General features: G+C 45.9%; 1 protein-coding gene and 1 pseudogene across 1 annotated transcript; both read left to right on the forward strand.

Moving 5' to 3' along the window:
• LOC147005036 (chromatin remodeling regulator CECR2-like) overlaps positions 1–15,823 on the forward strand; it is a 68,738-nt pseudogene that overhangs the window by 12,161 nt on the left and 40,754 nt on the right.
• Positions 1,533–15,582, forward strand: LOC147005037 (actin-related protein 3B-like). Its single transcript, XM_085836081.1, has 5 exons — positions 1,533–1,557; positions 3,501–3,610; positions 13,489–13,683; positions 14,276–14,359; positions 15,092–15,582. The coding sequence occupies exons 1-5, from the start codon at positions 1,533–1,535 to the stop codon at positions 15,185–15,187; spliced, it is 510 nt and encodes a 169-aa protein (XP_085692207.1). The 3' UTR covers positions 15,188–15,582.

A 15,823-nucleotide genomic window follows, 5' to 3' on the forward strand; every position in this document is an offset into this window, starting at 1 on the left:
ACTTCAGAGCAACTAGCCTGGGAGTCCTGAGCTCTGTGTGCAAGGGGCTTTCAGAAAGATCATGTACCCTCCCTTTTGAGGCACACACAGGATTCTCATGATGGAACTCTGAGGACCTCCTGTTTATTGGCAGTGGAGACTGTGGCTTTACTAGACATACACCAAACCCCTTAGGATGTTCTGTTGGCATAATTACAGAATTAGGCTTATGTTAGAATGATTTGACATAGTTTGACCATTTTCCAAATTCACAATCAGTATTTCAGAAGAGTAGACTTTTAACACAACACACATTTCATAGTGCTCACTGGTGTCAGCTGCTCAGATGCAAAGCCTGGCTCTGTTTCTTGGAAGCAGCATGACATAGTCCCTACCTGATAGGCTCCCCTGATGACTTGGTGACAGTGCACAAAGAGGAGCAGCAGAGTTCTCCCTAACTCTCTGTGCCTCTTACTTTAGTAATTTGCATGTGCCCACCCCTGGAGATGTAGTAGAAGATGCACTTGGAGGGTCTCCAGTCTCAGGGGTGGATTGGTTGGTACTCTTTATGAAGGATGAATTGATGGGAGGAGGAAGGGCCAGTGGACACTGAGAACATGGCCTCACTGCTTGGTAGTCAGAGAATGTTTCCAGCAGGGGATGGCTTTCCCCAGAGACCCGAGGAGGAGGAGGAATTGAAGGGAGCTCCGACTGTGACCAGGGCTTAGGAGTGTTTCCCAGTTTATTGGATATTAATTCTGGAGTAAAGTTTATATGATTATTTATTACTAAGTGTAGTTGCAAAAATGTACTGTTAAGATCTTCTGCGGTATTTTTCTTTGAATAATTGTATCTGTCATTTTGCAATAGATTTGGGTCTTTAACCTGATAGCTTTATTTTAGTTGGAAGGCACAGTTCCTCCCCCTCTATAAATAGACTCTATATCTAAGAACTATTTGATGTCATTTTATTAAAATGACTTAAGAATATATACACATTCAGTTTCCCTTAATCTTCTATGTTGTATAGAATTTTGCCCCCGCACTATATTTTATAATCAACCTGTAGTGGGTGTATAGTCTATAACATCCCCTGATTTCTTAAGGGGCTCCTCCAGATGAGGCCGATGAATAACATTGCTTCGGTGCCAACATTAAAAGCAGTTCCCTTGCATCACACTGAGATGATACTGGAAAAGAGCTGTTTGTTTCTCTCTTACTTCACATGCTCACCACACCCCTGGGAGCATCCCAACCCCTATACAACCTTAGCCATCACCATTCACTCCTATGGACATATAGATTATGTTAACTGTTCCTGATAATTCAGGCAACTCGTGGAGATTGAAAGAAAAACATCTGTTTCCCCTCAGGTATCGCCGTCCTAGAGTCCCCAAAGGTAGTTGATCAAGCCCAAAGGTGGGTGTTGAGAGGAGTCGATGACCTTGATTTCTTCATAGGGGATGAAGCCATTGATAAACCTACCTACGCTACCAAGGTATAGTTGTGCCAGCAGTGTGATTGTGTAAGAGCAGAGCCAAACGGAGCAGAGCATGGCTGTGTCTGGAGGCTGTACCTGTGAGTTGTGGAACGCTCTTGTTTCTTATGCTCAGGTGGAGGTGGTTAGTTGAACCGAGGGGGTTGTTTTTGAAGAGGTGGATTTCAGAGTGGAGTACCAAGTGAGCTAGCACAGTCCTCAGTCACACAGTTGTGATCAGGGTGAGCAAGACCTTCCCTTCTGGGAAGGTGCATGTTGACTGACATACGTGTCAGATGTGGAGACTGAAGACTGAGTGACTAAGAAGAAGTGCTGATATTAAATGCATGGGGTTTGCTTTGTTGTGTGTGTGTGGCGGGGGGGGGGGAGGGTTGGTTTTTCCAGACAGGGTTTCTCTGTGTAACCCTGGCTTTCCTGGAACTCACTCTGTGGAGTATGCTGGCCTCGAACTCAGAAATCCACCTGCCTCTGCCTCCTAAGTGCTGAGATTAAAGGTGTGTGCCACCATGACTGGCTATGCATGTGGTTTTTAAAGAAATAATTTAAATTAGTTTTTAAATTTAGCATACCAAGCGATGGATTGCATCCTGATATTTTCATAAACACGTGTCATTGTACTTTGTTCTTCTTCTCTCACTTCCTCTGATGACCTCAAGACCTCTTTGGTCCACCCACCTATTCTTGCCAGTTCCCTCCTCTCCTCCAAATACTCCTCCTTTCTGCCCTTATGATACATGAACTCCATCCTTCTTTTCTCCCTCCTCCCTTAAGATCACTTCCTTTCCTCCCATGGTACCCTCTTTGCTTTCACTCATCACACACACACACACACACACACACTCACACACACACAGACACTCACACTCAGGCACACACAGAGACTCATTCACACACACTCACACACACATACACATGCACAGACACACACAGACACACACACACTCATACACAGACACACACAGAAACTCATTCACACACATTCACACAAAGACACACTCACACACACATACACACACAGACACATTCATACACAGACATGCACACAGAGTCATTCACACACACATACACAGACACATACACACATATACTCATGAACACTGACACACACTCACATACACATACACAAAGAGAGACAGACAGACAGACAGAGGGAGAGAGAGAGAATGATTTAAATCAAGGTCCCATATATAAAACATGCAATCTTTGTTTTTCTGAGTCTGGCCTATTTTATTTATCTTAATAATATCCCTTTACATCCATTTTTCCCCAATCATCATGATTTAATTTTTTAAAAGATTTATTTATTTTTATTTATATAAGAACACTGTAGCTGTCTTCAGACACACACCAGAAGAGTGCATTGGACTGCATTACAGATGGTTGTTAGCCACCATGTGGTTGCTGGGATTTGAACTCAGGACCTCTGGAATAGCAGTCAGTGCTCTTAACTGCTGAGCCATCTCTCCAACCCCTTGATTTCATTTTTTAATGGCTAGATAAGATTCCATTGTGTATCAATATTACATTGAAAAGGAATTCATCCACTTTTGACAGACATCTAGCTGGGTCCCGTTCCTTGGCTCCTGTGAATACACAGTGGTCACCATTGCCATGCATCTATCTCCGAAGTTTATTGACTTGGAGTCCTTCAGTTGTAGCCCTGGTCTATACCGCAGTTCTGTGTTTAGTTCTTATTGGGAACCTTCACACTGACTTCTGTAATAGTTCTGCCACTTTACAGTCCACCAACAGTGCACGAAGTGTCCTTTTCTCCACCTCATCACCAGCAAAGCCGCTTTGTCTTCAGTAAACACAGAAGGACCAGAGGGAGTTGCATGGTAGATGGGTCTGCCACGGCCATCAGGTAGTTCCATGTACTGAGAGGCACTGCTGTAAATACATGTATGTTGCTTATGTTTTTGTCAATGGGAGCTGCCCCCCAGAAGGCCTTCATTCTGTGGGAGCACACAGCCTCCTCTATGTTCCTTTGGTGACACTGCTGCTTCTGCCCTTTTTGCTCCAGTGGCCTATATGACATGGCCTGTTGAAGACTGGGATCTTATGGAAAGGTTCATGGAACAAGTGGTCTTTAAGTATCTTCGCGCTGAACCTGAGGACCATTACTTTTTAATGGTGAGTAGTTGGAACCAAGAGAAATACACTCCTGTGAGTTCCAAAGTACTTAGATTTCCTTTTTTAAATGCAGAATCCTCCTAAAGACTTTGCATGAGTCAGGCTGCTTTTAGGGGCAAATACCAGAAAGTGCAAGAAGAATATCAAGATCCTACAAGGCTTAGCACCCTGCAGACCAGGAAGGGCAAAGTCCGGCTGCCTGGGGCTCCTCGGACCATCAGCTTCAGGATGAACCCAGCTTTTAGTGTGGCCTCTTCTGTTGGCTCTCTGGTGCCTCAGGACAGCTTTCCAACTTCCTGTGTTGCTACTTCAGAGTCTTTCCCTATTTCTGCTCAGTAGTAGAAGGGAAACCTTTCCCTGCAGCTTTCCTAAGCTTAGGAACCTTTCCGGTGGTTTTGCCCTGTGTGCCTGAGCTGTCTGTGGGTCTCTTAGACTGGGAGGAGGGATGAGTACTGTAACCTCAAGCACAAGGTTCAGAGAGGGAGGCTTGGGAGGAAAGCTCTTATGTCCTGCAGTGTCCTCAGGAGTGGACGCTGTGACTATTATTCTGTTATCACAGAGGAACCCCAGCCATGAGATCACTTTCCAGTGTTTAGGTTCTATTGTAGGAGGGAACTGATCTGAGTTACAGGCTCTGATGATGGTATGTAAGTGTCCTGTCAAACAACAACTGCATAGAGAAATGAGAAGAAATATCTCCTGGGATCTCTGAGATCTCATTGTTCTATTTAGCACAATGTTTCCTTCCATGGAGCAGTCCTTTTACATTAAAGGTAGCCTAAGGTATAATATGCTTGCTTAGTAAACAGAAACTCTGTACAACATAAGCTGCATATTAAAACTCACATGAATTAGCTTTGGATTTTTCTGTGCAAGTATATTGTTAAATGGTTCCAAATTCAGTTATAATGATTTTCAGTGTTTTCCCATACACACTCTTTAGAGTTGTCTGGCTTAGAAGGTGGTAACTACAAGGTTAATAGTTAAGGAGTCTACAGAGTTAATGTCTGTCAAGGCAGTCTTTGAGGGTGCTCTGAGCTGCCCCTTAGGTGGGATTGTCAGGCATGGCTTCTGTGTCTTACAGGCCTCTGTATTTCCTCCCTGGAGTGGTTATAGTGACTAAAGGAGGCCAGGGGTCTGACAGCATGAGTTCCTTTGTCTCAGACTCTGCATGCTGGGCTTGGCGCTTTCCCTGCTCCTGCTTATCACTGACTACCTGTTGGACAGGATTTTAGGGCCTGGTACCACTCCAACTGCTGCCTTCTGAGTCCTTCAGCTTACTGTGCCAGGGCTCTTCTCTGCCTCTGCCTAAAGGGGATCTGACCTAAGGCTTGTGGAGTGAGTGCAGTGCATGTCACAGGACACTTTTCCTAGAGAGAGAGAGAGAGAGAGGGAGGGAGGGAGGGAGGGAGGGAGGGAGGGAGAGACAGAGACAGAGACAGAAAGAGAGAGACAGAGAGAGACAGAGAGAGAGACAGAGAGAGAGAGAGAGAGAGAGACAGACAGACAGACAGACAGACAGAGAGAAAAATTTTGTTCTCTCCTGTCTCTGCCTCTAATTTCTGCCTGATCCTCCTCTTTGTCCTCTTCCTCCCCTCACTCCATCTTTCTCACACATACACACCCTTCCCTGATTTAGCATATATATAAATGGGAAAAACAATCAGTTTCTAGGAAGAAATAGGAGGTGGAGTTTTATGTGAACCTAGAAAAGTCCATTTGCCAAAAATAGGTATCCATGGTGAATTTTAAAAATATTCAAATCCATTACAAAAAATACAAAGTATATCATATTGCACAGACTGCACTGTGAATCTGCAAGTATTGAACGTGGCTGTGGGAATTTCCTGTTTCTTCCAAGTGTATGTGTGTGTATGCATGTTTTCCACATCTGTGCAGGTGCCCACAGAGCCCAGAAGAGGGCCTTGGTTCCCCTGGAGTTAGGGTTACAAACATTGTGAGCTGTCAGACAAGTGTGCTGGGATCAAACTTAGGTCCTCTCTAAAGTCTTAACCATTAAGATAACTTTGTAGCCCTTCCACCTCATTTTTATAGTAAAAAAATGACACAGATTTTGTGTGGTGGTGGTGGGGTATGTGTGTGCTGTGGTATGCAGGTGTGCAGCAGAGCACAGCTTACCGGGTCGGGTCTCTCTTTTACTGTGTGGATTCTAAAAACTCAGGGTTTGGTCTTTGAGGAGAGTGCAGAGCCATTGTGCTGACTCTGCTTTACTTTTTGAGGCAGAGCTTTCCTCTCTGGCTATACTGTCTGTCCAGCAAGCCACGTGGGTCCTTCTGCCTTGCCTCTCACAGGTGTGTTTGCTAATATTCCTGACCTTTTACGTGAGTGCTGTGGGTGTGAACTCAGGACAAAGGTAGCAGGCACTTCACCAACAGAGCTATCTCCCAGCCTTGTGTTCTTCCCCATCAGTGGGTGGGGTTGGGAGGGAGGAAGCTGATGAAGGAGGGAGGGGAGACATCTAACTGCTCTTTAGGTGAGGACTTGGGGTTTAGTGTGTATAAGCCCTAAGTGACTCATATCACCAGCACTTTAGGAGCCCACAGGACTGTCCTTTATGTTGTATCTAGTCATTGGAGGGTACAGATCAAGAACGAGCTGGTGACAGCATGTTTTATGATGATTTAGAGACACACACTGGCCTGTGAACTGAGCTGGTGGCAGATAGGAGTCCTGTGTTTGTCCCTAACACTGAACTGACCAGACCTTAACACAAAGCTGTGTATTTTGAGGCATTCTGTAGCCTAGACTGGCCGGGACTCACTATGTAGCACAGGCTGGCTTTAATTCATGGCAGTCCTGCTGCCTCAGTCTCCAGGTGTTGAGATTAGGAATGTGAGCCACTAGCCACCACATTTGCTAGAATCGTGCTTTAAAGAGGTTTGCTGTTTTTCCTTTTCTTTCTTTGTTCAAGGAATTGATCCTTAGGCTTTGAGGTTTGCATTGCAAGCCACATGTGGCTGCTACATCCTTCAAATGTGGTTGCAACAAGAAGGCTTATAAAATTTTGTTTAATTTTAATTGACACAGATATAAATAGAAATATTGGACTAAGGGCTACACTGTGGGACAGCTCAGACTGGTGTCCCCCAGGCTGGTGTGATCTGCTCAAAACAGGGAACACAAGGATGGGAACTAAAATATAATCTTTGAGAAGTGGTGACACACACCTTTAATCCTTGCACTCAGTAAGGCAGCTCTCTGAGTCCCAGGCCAGTCTGATCTACAGAGTGGGTTCTGAGACAGCCAGGGCGACACAGAGATCTTGTCTTGGAAAACAAAAACAAAAACAAAAACAGAAACAAAAAAGATAGCTGGCTTGCTAGTTAAGAACATATACTGCTCAGGACCCAGCACCCACACTAGGTGCTCATAACAGTGTGTACCCCTGCTCCAGGGTTCCAATGCCCTCTTTTGGCCTCTGCAGGCACCAGTACATATGTGTAAACATGCACATACAGAGATGTACACATGCATACACAAAACTTAAAAAGTAAAATAAATCTTTAAAGAGAAGAGTGTTTGCAGGGTCAGGAGCGAGTGGGCTGTGGGTGTGAAGGGATTCAGCATCCCTGGGCCTGATATTTATATACACAGTAGTGATTGAGAAGCCTGAGGCTTGCCCAAGGCCAGATCATGTGGAACCTGAAGAAGATGGGTGTGCTACCGTATGCTGGCTGGGATTCTCAGGGAAGACATGGCCTTGCACAGAGGTAGAGATTGAGTTTGTCCCGAGGGCCACTGAGGACTTTGAAAGGATTCACAGTGACTCCAGTGGAGAACACTGACTGTGTCATCACCTGCAGCAGTGTGTCACCTCTGTTAGCAACACCTGGGTTCCTGTGTGCTTCAGTCACAAGGTGTGATAGTGTGACAGTTCAACACACACAATCACCCTCAAAGTCAAGTCTCAGAGCACTGGAAGACAACTGTCCCTGGCCTGCCTGGTCACTGTCCCCACAGGACCAGAGGCCAAAGGAATGCAAATGAAGGAAAAAGAAGTCATGTAAGTGATTCCTGCAGATTCCTGCAGCCCCTAGAGCCAGCCTGAACATTTGCTTGGATTCCAACAAGGGCGTGGTTGGGTGTCTCACAGTTAGGGGTTTTCTCAAATGTGCACTTTTAGTTGTCAGCTGAGCCTGTAGCTGCTGTGACATCTAAACTGCAAGAGAGGAGAGGCGGCCTGTCTTGAAGCATGCTTCTTCTTTCCTGACCTGCGCTGGTTTGCAAGCGTCCTCCTCTTCTACTGTGTTATGAGGAGATTGGACCTAGGGCCTTGTATATGCTAGGCAAGTGCGGTAGTGCCGCTGAGCTGCATTCCAGTCCCTTCACATTGTTTTTGAGACAAGCGAAGTTGTTAAAGGTGGCCTCAGACTTGCTTTTTGGCCCAGGTAGGTCTTGAGCTTTCAATCCTTTTCCCTCAGATTCCAGAGTAGCTTGGATTACAGTCCTGCAAGACCTGGTCTTGCCTGAGTGGTTAACACTGTACCTGCAGTTACACATGATGGCCACAGGTGGCGCCATGTGTCTGTCAAACTGAATTCAAAGTCAAATGTGAGCTGAGCTGCACTGAGGTTCCAGGAGCAGGAAGTATGGTTGCTTTTGATGTTGTGATACTTTTTTGAACAGGTATTGGAAATGAGACTTAGTGCTTGCACTTGGCCAGCCGCTTACCCCCGAGCCATACCCCCAGTCCATATTGTATATTGACAATGAACTTGCTGGTGGTAAAGATTTTTATTTTAAACCTTTCTGACTTACACTTCAGGAGGCTGACAGGTTGTGTGTGTGTATCTAATGTTGTGTCATGGCATTTTCTACCAGCAGAAAGAGGGCACACTTTGCAAAGGTAACTTAAAATGGAGACTTTTGGTAGGGAGGTAATTTTAGAAGGGCTCTTGAAAAAAATATCTAGACAAGACAGTGGGTTTCATGAACACTTGACACCCTCACACTGTGCAAAGGGACACATCAGATCCATCCAGAGCCACTTGGGGAGCGGGGAAGCAGAGGGAGGGGGTGGGCAAAGCATTAGGATGTAAAAATGGACGTCTTCATAAGAAGTTTAGAATCTGTAGGCAGGCAAAGGCCTTATCTCTAATTTAAACTGCACATTCAATTTGGTAAACTTCAGGTGTGCCAGAAATGAATGTAAGAAAGCAGATGTCACTTGTATCCCTGATTGTCAGTTATTGATCATCAGTTATTGATCATCAGTTATTGATCATCAGTTATTGATTATCAGTTATTGCTGAGCTTTTCTTGCGGCTCTGAGTTAGAAGAAGGAGGATGGATGTGTCCCGTCATGGTTCTATCTGTGTCCTGAGTGTTCACTCAGCAGTGTTGTAAAAAGTCCTTAATAGAGCAAACTCTCCAGAAACATCATCCTTCATGAAGTTGGTACAGTGCTGACCCTTCCCTGTGTTTGAGTACTTGGTGTTTTTCTGAACTTACATCCCGTTTTTTCTTTACTTTGTTATGTTTTAGGGCATATGCTAGCCTGAGGCTGGCTCTAGGGGCCGCCTCTCCTTCAGATATTTTGGAGTTGGGTGGTTCTACTTTGAGAACCTGCTGACTGGAGAAGGTCTGATCCCTACCTGACTAAGATGCTTTCTGACCTCTCCAGGCCTGTGACTACATTTAGATTTTCAATGGCAGTGTTAAGTGGTTTGCAGAGTTCCTGGGTATCCAGCATGAGCTGATGGAGTGAGGTGATTGTTAGTGAGAGATGCTTGCTTTCTGTCAGGCTCCCTGCAGAGAGACACACTGAGCTCTGCTCCTGCTGAGAGCTTCTGAGGAAGCTGTGTCTCTCTGTCTTCATGGTCAGGAGCAGCTGCTCCAGAGCAGACAGCTGTGTAGCAGCAAAGTCACCTGTGGGCAGCATGAGGCCCGGGTCCCTAGTTTCTTGGCCTTGCTTGCTTAGACTCACATACGACTGCTGTGATGTCAGAGGTTAAGTCAGCTGATGTCACTGCAGAGTGCCTGTAAAGGCACACAGCAGCATTTGGCACTTAGGAAATATGTGCAGGGCTAGGTAGTTCAGTTTCTAAGTAAGCATATGTTTTCCTGTTCTCCCAAGCTCTGAGTTATGCAGGTCTACAGCACTGAGATCTTACAGCACTGCAGAGTACTAGGGTATTCTGGTGATCATTTACTTCATTCCCTAGTGGATTATTATTATTTTTTAATTAAGAAATCCATTGCAAATACATGACAAGTAATTGTAAAATTGAGCTGGGTCTTGGACTGGAGGGGAAAAAGGATGTAAAAGTTATTAAAAGGCAAAGAAACAAGATATTGAAGAAGCAGTACTTATGAATGCAGCTTTGAAGATGGCCACTGCAATGTGGGACAGTTTTAGTGTGCACACACCTAAAATGTTTAGGAGGAAGCATGATGCTCTCAGGTGGTTAGACAAAGTTGAGGATAAGAGGGATGGTGACTGACCTAGTGTCCTTGGAAGAGCCACCTGTTATTGCCCGCGCTTTTGTTCCCCCTGGTAAGAACACGCTCAGGGCAACCGGAATCTTCTGCGGCACAAGCTTTATTGCTTACCCCTTCAGGAGCCAGTGGAGAAGAGAGCCAGAGAGAGAGAGAGAGAGATAGAGAGATTGATAGAATGGCGGAAACCTGTCCCTTTTATGGAGGACTGTCCTCCGCCTCGGACGTGTAGCTCCCTGATTGGCTGCAGCCCATCGGCCGGAGTTGTCGTCACGGGGAAGGCAGAGCACATGGGGTGGGAAATTACCCCGGCGCATGCACAGATGGTTTGATTACATGGGTGCCAGTGCCATCAGCGCCATCTTGTAATGGCGAATGTGAGGGCGGCTCCTTACAACCTGTGTTACAGGAAGGGACCGTGACCGACTCAGTGTCTTTTGACCGACTTAGTGTCTTTCACTAGCTTGGTGAAGATGAACTATTGAGATGGTTACCAGACCATATGCAGGTCCCCAGCCCCAATAGCGATCCTTTATGAAGAAGGTAGAATCACTATTAAATTCAGCTATTGCACCAAGATCTTCTATGTGACCTGAATTGCATTTTAAGTCCCATTCTGTGTTTGATCAGTTTTCTGCCTCAACAAACCAGTTCACAAACAAGCCTGTGGGCCTTCCTCATCCAGATGACTGCTCACAGGGTGACTCACTAGGAAGACTCAGGGGGAGTAAGGACAACCAGTGGGTTCTCAAAATGTGGTACTTCTCAGGTGACCCATCACCATTATCACCATACTTCTTGCTGCTTTCAGGGACTTCATTTTCCTAAGCTTCACTCTTGCTGTAATATTGACCCACACATTTACACACGATGCACTTTGTACAACTAAATGCCCTTAGAGACTTCTATGCCTGTGCACTGTGACAGCCAGGGGAGCACTGTGAAAGCCAGGGGAGCACTGTGAGAGCCACAGGAGCAGTGTGACAGCCAGGGGAGCAGTGTGACAGCCAGGGGAGCAGTGTGACAGCCAGAGAGTACTGTGTCAGCCAGGGGAGCACTATGACAACCAGATAGTACTGTGTCAGCCAGGGGAGCACTGTGACAGCCAGGGGAGCACTGTGACAGCCAGGGGAGCACTGAGATAACCAGGAGTGCACTGTGTTGGCCAGGGATACAGCCTCTTCCCTTAGCAAGCACTATCACTGGGAAAAGGCACTAAACTCCTAAAGTTGCATTGGGCAGACCATGGGCCACACTGGGTACATTCTCTGGCACAAGAAAGGGCTCATACCTCTAAATCTAAAGATTCTTAAAGGGGCCTATGACTTTGAAAAAGTTTTAAAAATGTAAAAATCACATTTTAAGATACGAACTTCCTGTCATTCTAGAGAAAGACATTTTAGAAACAATATTTGGGACCTACTAACAACATTCATTTCATGTTTTCCAAGAAAATGAACCGTGCTTGCTTTATACATTTAAAAAAGTGAAAGACTGGGTTGGGGAGATGCCTCAGTGGGTAAAAGGACTTGCTGTATATATGTAAGTAACCCAGGTTAGGGTGGCAATCTGCATCCATAACCCAGGTTAGGGTGGCAGTCTGTCTGTGATCTTAGTCTCCTCAGATGAGGTAGGAGACTCCCTGGAAAGTCATGGGGCAGCCATCCTGAGGTATAGAGTGAACAAGAGTGTGGGTTTCTTGTAGGCTTTCCTAAGGCTATGGGTAGGCTATTAGAGCTGAAATTTCTACATAAACTCATGTTAGAGCTGGACTATGTATCAAGGCAGAAGACTAGATCTGAGATGGCTTTACAGGACTCTGCTCTTCTGCCTCTGTCTCTACTGCCTGCTCTACATATCTCACCTCAGCAGCTGTGGCTCTCAGCTTGGCCATCTCTCACTGGCAGCGAGCAGTAATGAGTGGAACAGACCCAGCCTAACCTGGGCTCTCTGGCCTGGATCTGTGTGATTTCGCTTTCCCATAAACTTGTGAGGGATTGGCTGGCTGATGGGGTGCCTGGCATCCAGAAAGGCAGTGTGGGAACTCATGGATCCTTGAAGGATGGTTTTTATTTTCTTTATAGTTTTCTCAAATGATATTTTCTGTCAGAAAGTTAAATGAGGGCAATTTCACTTTCATTGTCCTAAATAATATTCTGTAGCCTGAGAGAATAGAGCTGCCTTTCATTGTAACAGTCAGTCAGTTTCATGATTCTCATCCTGCCTCACCCACCAGACGTCTGGTGTGGTCGCATGATAGAGGCTGGAGCGATCATGGGGCTGTGGGCAGAGGGAGGAGCCATTTGAAAATGTCCCCAGGGGATTTGAATGTGCTTCCTCTGCATTGCAGCTCTGAAGGATTCCAGTAGGAGGGAAGACCCTGTTGGCTATTATATAGAGCCTGTGGGTCAGTTAATGTGGATTTTCTGGCTTCTTGGCTCTTGTCAGGGTTCTGCCCGGGGCATGGGGAGCGTGGGCATGAATTGCTATGTGTTTTCAGTTACTTACAGTGTAGGAAGTACCAGGGAAATGTTTAGTATTGTGCTGTCACAAAATATATATATATATATATATATATATATATATATATATATATATATATATATATATATAATGTACGCCTTTTGGCTAGCGAAAGGTCTCAGGTGAGGGATTCAAGGGGGGCAGTTATTAATGCCATGTAGAATCAGACATGTTGGAGACTCTGAGGAGTTCAGATCCTAGTGACAGAGACAGATAGCATGGTAGAGCTCTGAGGAGAGTCAGCCCACAACGCAGGAGTGCCACCCTTAAAGAAAGCAGGAGCCCATCCTAGAGCCCACTTTAGGGGACCACAGCCAGAAATGCAGATTGGGGTCACCCCAGATTCCATGTTCCAATGTGGAAGCATTTTCAGAGTTTTACAGGATGAAGAAAGTTATAGGTCAAAACAAGTTCAAATGCATTGGTGGGCATGTAAGAAAGGCAACTAGAGCAAGATGGGGGAGCCTTTCTGTAGGCCCCAAATGCTATTCTTAGACTGTCTTAACTTTTGGTTTGGCGGAAACTCGGGATCTTCTAGGCTGATAGCTTACTAAGGCTTTTATACATTAGTCAAAGGATGTTTGTTCTGACACAGAGGTGGACAAGGAATGGCTATTCAGGGGCTAAAGCTAGCCTAAGATAGGCAATTTGCTTCTCGAGCTGCAAGTCCCAGCCTCCCCATATCTCTGCAGTTTGTAACCAGTCTTTGCAAACACAGCAAACCTGTGCTTTCTGGCTGGTGGTGTCAGCTGAAGGATTCCAGGGGACTCAGTGCAGGGAAGAGGAGAGGGTGTGGGAGAGTTGCTGCAGGCAGCCCAGCAGCAGTCTGCCTTCAACTCCGACAGGGGGCGCTCATGCTGCACAGTGTGTTACTTACATAAGTCATCCTGCTGTAGGCAGAGACTGGACCATCACAGGCACTCAATCTCACCCAAGGCTGTGCACTGTCCACTTTGGTCTTTCAGAACGTCGTTCTTTCTGGAGGCTCCACAATGTTCAGAGATTTTGGACATCGTCTGCAGAGAGATTTGAAAAGAGTGGTGGACACCAGGTTAAAGCTGAGCCAAGAGCTCAGTGGAGGCAGGATAAAGGTAGGAGGCTGTGTGCCAGCCGCTGTGGGGGTAGAGCCAAGCTTCACTGGGGGGGGAGGTAGCCGAGGGTTGATGCTGGAATTCATGGGAGGTCGTCCTTAAAACCACCTGGGTCAGTCAGGCATCAATGTGTGTGACCAGGGTGGTGCAGAGACAAGATGGCATTGTGGTGAGGAAATGTTCTCATTAAATGGAAAAAAACTGCTGTGCGTGGGGAGCCAGGCCATGCTCATCCAAGACCACAGCTCTGAGCTGCTGGGTGCTGTCTGGGCTTCTCCCTGAGGTGGGCTTTGGTGGGGAAGAGAACCTACGGCAGTGAAGGTGCCCGGTGCAGTGTTTGTTTTCTTATAGTGTTTGGGGGTTCACTTTGTTACTGGCCTTGCTACACCCTTTGATTTGTTTGAGGGAAGCTATTGGTTTGATTAATTGTGTGTTTTAGTATTGGAAGAAGGGGTCTCCTGAATCTGTGGGCTGGGCCTATAGCATGACTGAGGCCGTCACCGGAGGAGTCACTGTCTATCATGGACACACTACTTGGAGGATGCAGTGCACAGACTAAATGCAGACTAAACGCAGTTGCTTTCTTTTGCAGCCTAAGCCTGTGGAGGTGCAGGTGATCACTCACCACATGCAGCGCTATGCCGTGTGGTTTGGAGGCTCAATGCTGGCCTCAACTGTAAGTCCCTGATCTCTTGTCATTTGTGCTTTCCTATTGAGTTTGGATAAGTATTGTCTACAAATGTGAAATAGCATGTGTTCTGTTTGCATGGCTTTAAATATGCAAAACAAATTCTACTTGATATAAAAATATTTTAGTCACTTAAATTGTATGCTTTATTAACAAACACGGTGGTGGCACATGCCTTTAATCCCAGCATTTAGGAGGCAGAGGCCAGCCTGGTCTACACAGTGAGTTACAGGACAGTCAGGGCTACATAGAGAAACCCTGCCTTGAAAAGAACAGCAACCAAAAACAGAACAAAACAAACAAACAAACAAACAAAACACCCCACTACTACCACCACCACCACCAAAAACCAAAAAAAAAAAAAAAAAAAAAAAAAAAAAAACCCAAAAAAATCCACCCTGCTCATTGTCCCTTCCATGTGGTTATTTTATTTATTAATATTCCCCCCACCCCCAGAGTTTGTTAGCAGCCATTTTTAGTTCAGGTTGACACATTTTTGATCCCAGTAAGGGAAACTAAGTAGATTTATTGTTGCTTTGTAAAGTTGGGAGTTGCTGAGTGAATTTTAAAAAGCGAAGTCAAGTTCTGCCTGGTTTGTTATCAGATCAGGTGTGGTACCATGATTGGCAGAGACCCTTGGATAAGTCCCTCCCATTTGCTCAATGTTTTCCTCTTCCCACCTGCTCATCTTCTTCCTCTTTCTGGCTGCTCCTCCTGCAGCCGGAGTTCTTTCAGGTCTGTCACACCAAGAAGGACTATGAGGAATATGGGCCAAGCATCTGCCGTCACAACCCGGTCTTTGGAGTCATGTCCTAGTGTCTGCATAGGAGCGATTGTCTGACAGTGTCCTGTTGGGGAATAAGTGTCCTTCAGAACCCAGAGCAGCCACGGCTCCTGTACATAGCAGTGTGGAATGGGTGTGTGAGCAGCGTGCTTTCATCACCAGTGGGGCCGGGCATGGTCTTCCCAGTAAAGCCATTTATCCGGTATGACTGTTCGTGGTCCTCCTCCCAGCCCCTCCCCTCCTGCCCCTCCCACTCTCTCTCCTTTCTACCCGAGCTTCTAGTCAAGTGTAGCTCTGAAGGAATCCATGCAACTGTAGAAGCTACTAGAGGATGCAGTGGATTCTCCAGGAAAGACTGTAAGGTGGGGGAACCCTGGCCTTCCCAGCCTATTTTTGTAAATAAAATGTTATAAACTTGAAATACAAATTGATGTTTATATTTCCTATCATTTTGTATTTTATGGTATTTGGTATAACCAGCTAATGCTAAGCATGAGTAGTCACAGAGTTCATGGATGTCAGAGTTCTGTAATAAAGTACTTGATTGTGAGGCATGTTCTGATGTGTGTACAGGCTTTATGCCACGTCTGCTGGGAAGTCATTACATGTTGTTGGGGTGGTGTGACATCTGAGCACCAACCGCTGTTGAGTGAGAGTTGGTACAGATG

The sequence above is a fragment of the Mus caroli genome, unplaced genomic scaffold, assembly GCF_978045245.1.
Source record: "Mus caroli unplaced genomic scaffold, Mus_caroli_1 scaffold_4, whole genome shotgun sequence".
Lineage (NCBI taxonomy): Eukaryota > Metazoa > Chordata > Mammalia > Rodentia > Muridae > Mus > Mus caroli.

What these genes read in the sequence shown, in the direction of transcription:
- LOC147005037 (XM_085836081.1), top strand. Translation starts at nt 1,533, where the DNA reads ATGGCTGTGTCTGGAGGCTGTACCT. An exon ending in AGGACCATTACTTTTTAATG is followed by an intron (nt 3,611 to 13,488) that starts GTGAGTAGTTGG and finishes ATCCTGCTGTAG; the next exon opens with GCAGAGACTGGACCATCACA. An exon ending in GCTCAATGCTGGCCTCAACT is followed by an intron (nt 14,360 to 15,091) that starts GTAAGTCCCTGA and finishes CTCCTCCTGCAG; the next exon opens with CCGGAGTTCTTTCAGGTCTG.